A 10,452-nucleotide genomic window follows, 5' to 3' on the forward strand; every position below is an offset into this window, starting at 1 on the left:
CGGGGGAGACATCGGGCAGCACGGGGGAGACATCGGGCAGCACGGGGGAGACATCGGGCAGCACGGGGGAGACATCGGGCAGCACGGGGGAGACATCGGGCAGCACGGGGGAGACATCAAGCAGCACGGGGAGACATCGGGCAGCGGGGAGACATCGGGCAGCACGGGGGAGACATCGGGCAGCACGGGGCAGACATCGGGCAGCACGGGGGAGACATCGGGCAGCACGGGGAGACATCGGGCAGCACGGGGCAGACATCGGGCAGCACGGGGGAGACATCGGGCAGCACGGGGGAGACATCGGGCAGAACGGGGGAGACATCGGGCAGCACGGGGGAGACATCGGGCAGCACGGGGGAGACATCGGGCAGCACGGGGGAGACATCGGGCAGCACGGGGGAGACATCGGGCAGCACGGGGGAGACATCGGGCAGCACGGGGAGACATCGGGCAGAACGGGGGAAACATCGGCCAGCACGGGGGAGACATCGGGCAGCACGGGGCAGACATCTGGCAGCACGGGGGAGACACCGGGCAGCACGGGGGAGACACCGGGCAGCACGGGGGAGACACCGGGCAGCACGGGGGAGACATCGGGCAGCACGGGGGAGACATCAAGCAGCACGGGGGAGACATCGGGCAGCATGGGGGAGACATCAAGCAGCACGGGGAGACATCGGGCAGCGGGGAGACATCGGGCAGCACGGGGAGACTTCAGTGGAAGAAGAGGAGCGATCCCGGGACAGCGTATCACCCCGACAAGTAAGCAGATGTGCCGAACATCTGTAATCTATTCTTCACTGTGTTTTTCACTGCGTTTTCCACTTAAATGATCCTGTGTTCACTGTTTTTATTCTATTCTTCACTGTTCTTCACATCTTGTCGGGAGATAATATACGCGCGGAACAGTGAAGAATAGATTGCAGATGTTTGCATACATCTGCTAACTTATCAGAAGACATTCTTTTTCAATTAAATAACACATTTTATTCCTGAACCATGGTCCCTTTGAAAAATGCTCGAGTCTCCCATTGACTTCAATGGGGCTCGTTATTCGAGACGAGCACTCGAGCATCAGGAAAAGTTCGTCTCGAATAACGAGCACCCGAGCATTTTAGTGCTCGCTCATCACTAATGTTTACCTTAACATCAGTAAATTGTAGAAAATGAAGCATATGCAGCAACCAGTATAAAATATATGCTCAAATAACAATTCAAAGCGCCAGATATAAATACCTTACCAAACGGAGGAACACACACTGAATTCGTGTTTCACTCAATGTTTTTTCAAGTAGAGTGTTTGGTAATAATATGCTTAGCCTTTTATACATGGATTAGCCAATCACAGGAAACATACACACATAGGGGCTCATTTACTAGGGTCCGTGGACCGCACTATCATCGGAATATCCAAAGATTTCCAATGTGCACCACATTTAGAAGGGCTTTTTGTTGCACGTGATCCAAATTTGGTGCATCGGCGTCGGCATCCACATGACAAAAATGGGGGAGGGATGGGCTGTCGGACGATCCGACGGATTCGGACAACGCGCAGGATTTAACATTCAAATTGTGTTGCAAGTCCAAGCACTTACATGCACCAGGAAGAAGAAGGTGAACTCCAGCGGAACTCAGTGTGGAAGCGACACATGCAGGAAATTGGACACACAATCTTAGTAAATCGTGGCAGCTCCGAATCCTCGTCGGACAATGCACCTCGGGGATCACGATGGGAGGGTTAAGTAAATGTGCCCCATAATCGTAATACCAGAGGAACATCATCATACCTCTTGTTATACAAGTGGTAGTATGCGAGATGACGCTAGTAAAGAATGGAACAAACCAATGACCAAACCATGCATATTTACAGAAAGATTTAATAAACCTATGAACACTAATACTGATATTATATTACCACATGATATAGATTGTAAGGTGACATTACATAATTATATAGTAGAAGGTTCATCATAGCTTATATAATAAATACTTGCAGTGCAAGTGCACTGGAATGGGGTAGTCCTGTGAAGCAAAACAGAAAGAAAGTCAAAGACAAAAAAGAGAAAAAAATGGCAAAATATGAGTGATATTAATAAGGACAATTAAAACCAAACACATAAAACATGATAAAAAAGGACCACATAGATAAGATGGTTTGTTTCCTTTTAAGCAAGAGCACAATCCCAATTCCCCCCCATGTGTCAAGGAGCACCTTATCGATTACCCTTACCTTTAATTTAGATCCAGCACAGTAATGATGTTCCTTGAAATGTCAAGGGATCGTTTTTAGCTTCCCCCTATCGTTTTCATCTTTCGCCACATCAATTCCAAAAATGTGTTCTCACGAGTGGTGAGTCCAATGTATATCAATCCCCATGGGCATGTTGCAAAATAAAGCACTCCAATGGTAGTACGTGTTATTGACTAGGTAATCTTGTATTGTCTTTGCCTGCTGGATTGAAAAAAGATGAAGTTGTTTCCATATTCACACAAGCAACACAATTACCGCAAGGGCGGCTTCTTCACCTTGGGCCCTTAGACCCTAATACATTCTGTGTTGTCCGAACATTGTGGGCACTTTTTACCGAATGGTCCCTCAGATTTTTTTGAACAGCGGTAAATGATAGATGGATGAGCTGGTATATATTGATGTAAAGTATTGTCCCTCCTTAATATTTGCCAGTATCTTGAGAGGATTTCCTTCACTTTATCCCATTGAGAATTGTATGTAGTGATAAATCTCACCATACCTTTGTTGTCCTGGGTTTTGATATAAGAAGTTCCTCTGTCTTGGCCTTCCTGGCCCCCAGATATCCTCTTTGGATGGATCAATCGGAATTGCCGCGTTCCTGGAAACGATGTTGCAACTCGGTGGCTTGGTTTTCAAAATTCAGATAGTTAGAACAGATTCTTCGAATCTGAAGGAACTGTCCCGTGGGGATACTCTCGATCAATTTGTTAGGGTGTGATGAACTTGCATGGAGGAGAGTGTTGCTCGCTGTTTCTTTTCTATTAACATTAGTTGAAACATTAACATATATATATCGACATTAAATAAGATATCTAGAAACTGCATATTCTGTCGCCCCATCTTGTATGACAGCTTGATATTTATCTTGTTCTCATTGAGATTCTGTATGAACTATTGTAATAGATTTTTTATTGGGTGGTCCAGAATTTGCTTCTGTATAAAATGATATTTGTATTTATTAATTAATAAAAAGCATTTTGTACTTTGTAAATTAGCATGTTTTTTTTTTGTGTCCAAGTTTCGTGATAATATAATTATTACTTAGTTGTTGGCGGCAATTTTTCTTAAATTTTATTCTCATACCCTCAGCTTCATAATAATTTTTGGTTAGCTGATAAATCTGTTGTACATAAGACTAACCACACCCACTTTACACTTTTGTAAAAGTGTGTGGAGTGATGTGCAAACTGCAAAAGTACAAAAACTTTATTTTTTTATATTAAATGGTATTTAGATAGCTAGAAAAATTTGTTGGCTTTCTATCAAAACAGAGCTGTCCACTAATGCATAGTGACTAATTGAAGTTGCAATACCACACAGAAATTGTGCATTAGTATGGTGCTGTTTTTGGAGGAAAGCAAGGACCTTTGGATCTCCAGTCTACACATAGCTCGCAGGGTGGAATGCTGGGAAAACAGCAGCCAGGTCCTCCATTGCCTGGCCAGGGTGGCATCAAGCTTTGCTCACAGTCGTCACTGGAGTATGGATAGAGGGATGACAAGGAGGAGGAGACACCTTCCACAGAGGACAACTTTTCCTTACCTCTGGATAGGCTAGTTTATATGAGCCACTACATGCTCCATTGACAGCAGAATGAATGTGGCGTTCCCTGTATAGTCAACAGTGCTGATCACCTAGTGGCCACCCTGCTCCTTCCCTGCTATAATGAGAACATAGCAAAACATGATAGAAAATAAGAGAATGCATGCACACCCTGGTGGAGGCACTACTAGCAGAGTTCCCATCCAAGATTTAGAGCTCGGTGGCAGCATGAGGCCAAGGATGAGGAGGAGGAAGTTGCCAATGCAATCCCATTGGATATGGCCTGTAGCACCAGGAGGCAGCCTATGACGTTTCCTTGTAATCAACGAGGGGTCCTTTTTTTATTTTAGGCTATTACTTTGAGTACTTTATCCAACCCATTTGGTCTTTGATGGCATTGAGAAGAAAGGCCTGTTTTTTCCCATTGTGTATTTTACAGTGAGAGGAAGGGCCTGGTCTTTCCCATAGTGCTGATTACTTGGTGGCCAAGCTGCTGGATCAGTGCAATAAAGATAAAATAATATCCTTGATTCCACCACAGGTGGTCATGATAGAAAAATGAGAGAATGCACTATTGGAGTCCAATCTGACATTGAGAGATCAGTGGCAGCTCAAGGCTGAGGAATAGACTTTGCAGTTCAATAAGTCATAAATGGCTACAATGAATGAAGGTTTATGTGTAATGATATCTCATTCATTCAAAATTCATTCTAGGAAACAATGTGAGTTCAGCGAATACTGACAATGAAAATCATGCTGCGAAAAGGGTAAAAAGAGGAGATAGATCATTTTTAGGTAAGTTAAACGTATATTCCCACAAAGACAAGATTCTTAAATATACTTATGATAACAAAATAACACACATTCTCTAATTCACTGTTGTTAGTAAAAATACAGCATTTCACAGATAAAATTCCAACCTGTCTCTATCAGTTCTGGTGTTTACAATTTTGGTTGTCCCTGGATAAGACTGTAAATCTTCTATGGTCGGATTCTTCTCATGAATAGCTTCTCTTGTCTGTACGATGCAGTGCTCTCTGTATACTGCCGCTCCTACTGCATTACAAGACCAGCTCAGACACACTACAGAAACAGGCACTTTCTGCTGGCAAGCAGCATTGTGCAGGGTTTACTCTACAAACTACAGACAAGATTAGGTCTTTATAGTAGAGCTAATTGTGTGTGTTATAGGTGAGATGCAGAGCTGAGTGTGTCATTGTGGGTTATATCTATCTTATGACTTGTAATCTCACTGTTGACGTCCCGCGATATTATGACGTCACCACGAGTTCACAGCTGCGACCACGTGATCTCCGTTTAGTTCCACTATTAGCGTCTCGCGTTATTACGACACCATTTCCACACCCAGCATTGTGCCCGATCACATGACCATTATCCAACTCTATCATTGGCTGCTTGGGTCTTTTTAACTTGGCTCGTTGCCCTGATGATCACACCCCCAGACGAAGGCTGTCTTTCAGCCGAAACGCGCGTCGGGGTTGTTGCTATCTCGGGCAACGATCATACAACATGGGTAAGCCTTATATATCACTCTCTGTGCATTGTTTTCCCATTACTCCTCATGCTTCCCAACAGCATTACTGTATATCTTCATATGGCCATTGATGCCTATACCTGTTTACATTTAGATGTTTTGATCTGCTGCCTGCGATGCAACTCTTGCTTGTGTCCCCCATTTTTAACCAGTGTGTTATTTCTTGATTCAATAAAATTTACACGTTTTACTAGTTATGATGTTTTTTCGCTTTTGTTGGCACTTCATCCCCTTTCTATGAGGGTTGAACAATAGGTTTGACTTATGACTTGTAATGTAGAGTTGTATAACTGCATATTACCTAGGTATATTTTAAATGATATGTTCCACTGACAGCAAGGTACAGATGCATCGCTGTTTCATAGGGCTGAAAGTAAGTTGACTAATTTAGTTATCACAGAAAATGGGCAATTCCCCCTAGTCCCGTCTGCTATAATTATTATATATTCTGCATCCTCAGGTTAGAGGATAACTTGCTGATTGGTAAAGGTCTGTTGTGACACCCCAATGATTTTTGGGTAGGGGTTCAGAGTTTGGCACATGGAGTATTTACAGTGGGTACGGAAAATATTCAGACCCCTTTAAATTTTTCACTTTGTTTCATTGCAGCCAATTTGAAAGGTCAAAAATGTTCTCTGTTTGCTCATTAATGTACACTCTCTACCCCATCTTGACAGAAAAAAACTGAAATGTAGATATTTTTGCTAATTTAAGATAAGTATTCAGATCCTTTGCTGTTAAACACATTTGGACATATTTATCATACGCTAGCGCTCGTGCCAGCGGCATACATCAAGAAGCGGAAATTTTGCAGCGTTTATTATATGCCAAGCAGGGCCTGGCATAGAAAAAATGCAACCAGCGACTTTTCACATATTAAAAGTCGCTGGTGGCAGCGAGTGCACCGATGCATGTACAGTAACGCCCCGCACCGGCCCCCTCCTGGCTGGCTGCGCCCTCCGCTCATCCGGCCGCGCCTACCTTCACACCCCTTCATGCCTCACTGGCGTGAAGGTGTTGGATTGGGGCAAATAATCGCAAGTGCAAGCACTAAGATAGCATTTTGGATTATCTCAGGGCCTCTGCGCCACTGGTGTCCAGATAAATATGTCCCACTGTGTTTAATTAAACTGATTAGACTTGATTAGGAAAGGCACACACCTGTCTATATAAGACATCACAGCTCACAGTGCATGTCAGGGCACATGAGAATCATGAATTCTAGGGAACTGCCCAAGGGGTTTAGAGACAAAATTGTGGCATGGCACAAATCTGGCCAAGGTTACAAAAGAATTTCTACAGCACTCAAGGTTCCTAAGAGCACAGTGACCTCCATAATCTTTAAATGTAAAAACTTTTGGAAGGTCACAACTCTGCCTCGACCTAGCCGTCCAGCAAACTAAGCAATTGTGAGGAAAGAGACTTGATGAGAGAGGTTATGAAGAACCCCAATATCACTGTGCCTGAGTTCCAGAGTTGGGGTTTTATACAGAGTGTGAAGATGGAAGCCTCTCCTCTGTGCAAGATATAGGAATGCCCACATACAGTTTGCAAAAACACACATGAAAGATTCCCCGACTATGAGAAATAAGATTCTGTTGTCTAATGAAGTTAAGATAGGATGACTGGTTGAAATTGAAGGAAAGATGGATATGACCAAGTACAGAGATCCTGGATAAAGACCTCTTCCAAAGTGCCCTGGACCTCAGACTGGGTGAAAGGTTTACCTTCCAACAAAACAGTGACCTTAAGCCACTTAAGCACAGTGGCTTCCGAACAACTCTGTTCCCATTATTGAATGGCCCAGCCAGAGCCCAGACCTAACCCAATTGATTATCTTTGGAGGGACTTCAAAATAGCTTTCACCAATGTTCACCATCCAACCTGAGGGGCTGATTGTGATATTTCAGTTTATTTTGTTTAATAAATTAGAAAAAAATCTCTAATTTCAGTTTTTTTTCTGTCAAGATGGGCTGCAGAGCGTACATTAAAGAGAAAAGAAGAACAAATTGATTGCAATGAAACAAAGATTGAAAATACTTTCTGTACCTACTATACATATTCTTTGTATTGACAGTGACACAGGGTAATGTTATGTTACAGCTTTTCCTAAATTGTACCAAATAACCCATTTTCTGTTTTCCCACAGGTACGTGCCACTCCCACATGATAGGAATGGCAGTAGGAGCTCTTGGCGGTTTTCTTTACTCCTCTACATTTATGTAACATTATGATGTAATAAATCATTATGATATAGAGTAATGTTCTCTGATAAAATTCTTACAATGCTAGTTTAATTGTATTCTTCAGACATGTATCAGTATAATAAAGCACCCTATGATGTGCAGCCTACATTACTGCCGCCTGAATTTCATTTCATTGACAGACAAACCTGCATTTATAGAATGTGAAGTAATCCTAAAGCTCACAGGAATTAACCCTTGCAGTATGATGGGGCCTTTCCTCAAGAAAAAGCCTGAGCAAGCATCCAAATTTTACATGCACATGAGAGTATATTTGCTTGAATTAATTAAATTCACAAGTGTTGTGAGTCAGTGGTGTAGCTTTTGGGGGCCAGTGACACGGTGCTATTGGAGGCAGGGTGGGCGCCAGCACTGGGCATACCCGGGAAAGTGCCGGGCCCAGGGCTGCTGGGAGGGGGGTCCACATAAGTCTGTACATAAGGAATCTATAGGGAATGTGAGGGGGGGCTTCAAATAAAATAACCATGAGGGGACTGTGTGATATGATAAACTAGAGGATATTTTAGGGAACAGGAGACAGTTTTAGTTTCTGAATGTTTAATGCTGCCACATGAGTTCACTGCATAGGGTTCCACTGAGGCTCTGTCACCAAGAGGTCTCCCAGGGGCCTATTGATACCTGTAGCCAGCCCTGATTGGAGGAGATGAGAAATGTGCACAGGATTGAAGTGAAGCCTAAGACTTAGCCACTGTTAGAATTCTCTTTTCACCAAGATAATAACACACCGGGCAGTACTGTACTGTTCTGCTACTGTCTGCTGTGCGACAGAGGATTGGCACGGCTGAAGACAAAGCTGAACACTGAAGGACAATACTTTTTGGGTGAAAGGTCACAGCATCCTGCATTTATTATAAAAGGGGCATAACTTTTCTTATTCACGTATTACTAAGCTCTTTATAATGACAACACAACTTTACTGATTCCCCAATTATCAAGCACTTAGTATTGTATCATATTACTAGGCACTTTTTACTGACAACAAAACTTTTCTGATTCACGTATTTCTATACGCTTTTTAATGACAACATAACTTTTCTGACTCACATTTTACTAAAGACTTTTTACTGGCAACAAAAGTTTTCTGATTCTCGTATTGCACAGTTCTTTTTACTGACAACAAAAATTTTGTTATGCAGGTATTACTAAGCTCTTTACAATGACAACAAAACTTTACTGATTCGTGTATTATCAAGCATTTTATTTGCTGACAACAAAGCTTTTCTAATTTACATATTATTAAGTGCTTTTTAGTGACCAAACTTTTCTGATTCGGGTATTACTAAATGCTTTTTAACTTTTCTGATTCAATTATTACTTAGCACTATTTGTTAAAAACCAAACTTTTTCACATATGATAAATCTTTTCCGAGTCATGTAATTGTGTAATCCGTGACAACATTCGCTTTCTGATTTACGTAATCATGTGTGCTATTCACTGAATGGAGGAACATTGCAATCAAGCTATGATTTATGATTGCGTTTTCTCTGAAGATCTATAAAGATCTTGCCGGATGATGCAGTAATTGCTAATATTCCGGTCTGTGGTGCAGTATAATTCTCTATAATCTGTAAGAATATCCTACACTGATGCAATTCTTCAGAATGCCATTATAATGGCAATTATTTCAGATTTAAGAACCTGCCTCTTAAACCACTTTAAAACGGATTATATTGCAGTTTTAAGTGTCTACACATTCAGTTTTTCGAATACAGTATTTGAAGCCTAAAGCAGGTGTGGATTATAATGGGAGAGAATATATTATTAGGAGGTGCTATTCCTCCTTTTTTTCAGTCCATGACATTACATGATATGGGATGGACCCTCACTTTCCTTTAAAACAAGTTAAACAAGAGAAAACACAGCATCTGGAAAAAAAAATACACAACCACATTACTTAATGGGTCAAAATGGCCACAGTTTTATTTAAATACTGGAATAAAACAATCAGAGGAGGCTAGCGACTTCCAAAGCTCAGCATGTTCACCAGCATGAGGTTTTATATCCTCTATAAATTAAATTAATCCACCAATAACTTGCTTGTACCTTCCACCTGACTCGTCCACTGCCATTTGACACCTTGAATGGACTCAACCGCCACCAAACTAACAAATTCCTTTAAATAGGAATGCAATGGAGAAACTAAGAAAGTGTTTAGATAACTACCAACACAACCCACTTGCATAAACTAGAAGCATTGCGGGACTCCAAACTTGTACAGATACACTCTACTAAAACGTGTCAAACAGCATAGTGAAGCAGGATACCGTACAACCACAATGTGGAATAAATGCCTGGGGAGCTGAAGAATAAGTACTAAACAACAAAAACATCTATTCCCAACTCCCTCCTCCCCACTTTCTGGGGATATCTCCATATCTCCAGCAAATTTCCTTTTCTGCATGCATGTCTATGTATTATATTGCAAAACATGCATTGCCCTTATTTTATAAACAGCAAAAAATACTATACCCCTATATCTAGAGAACAGTTCTATGCAGCCAAACCCACTAGTCATACTTCAATATATGTACTATGTACCATCACTATTGACAGAACAGACATGAACAGCATAGATAAAGAAACAAATAAGTTAAATTTTCTCCTGCTTGATAATTTGGAAGAAAATGTTAGGCTTATGTGTGAATAACCTGTGGTGAGGTTTTGCTACCTCTTACTTGATGCTCTTATGGACCAGTGGTTTATAATAAATAATTCATATAACTTATATAGCGCTCACAGATTACACAGTGCTACACAGAGCTTATATATATATAATTTCTTTATAACGGTAACTTTTTTATACATTACACATTGTAAATATTAAATAGGATGACATTGT

At 41.6% G+C, this 10,452-nt stretch overlaps 1 protein-coding gene across 1 annotated transcript in view; it reads left to right on the forward strand.

The window, feature by feature from the left end:
• LOC140076204 (UPF0764 protein C16orf89 homolog) overlaps nucleotides 1-7,700 on the forward strand; it is a 36,266-nt gene extending 28,566 nt beyond the window's left edge. The window contains exons 7-8 of the mRNA XM_072122718.1: nucleotides 4,508-4,588; nucleotides 7,498-7,700. Coding sequence (XP_071978819.1) covers nucleotides 4,508-4,588; nucleotides 7,498-7,574 — 158 coding nt within the window. The 3' untranslated portion in view covers nucleotides 7,575-7,700. The remainder of the gene's footprint in view (nucleotides 1-4,507; nucleotides 4,589-7,497) is intronic.
• Nucleotides 7,701-10,452: the final 2,752 nt, after the last annotated feature.

Source organism: Engystomops pustulosus, chromosome 8 (assembly GCF_040894005.1).
Source record: "Engystomops pustulosus chromosome 8, aEngPut4.maternal, whole genome shotgun sequence".
Lineage (NCBI taxonomy): Eukaryota > Metazoa > Chordata > Amphibia > Anura > Leptodactylidae > Engystomops > Engystomops pustulosus.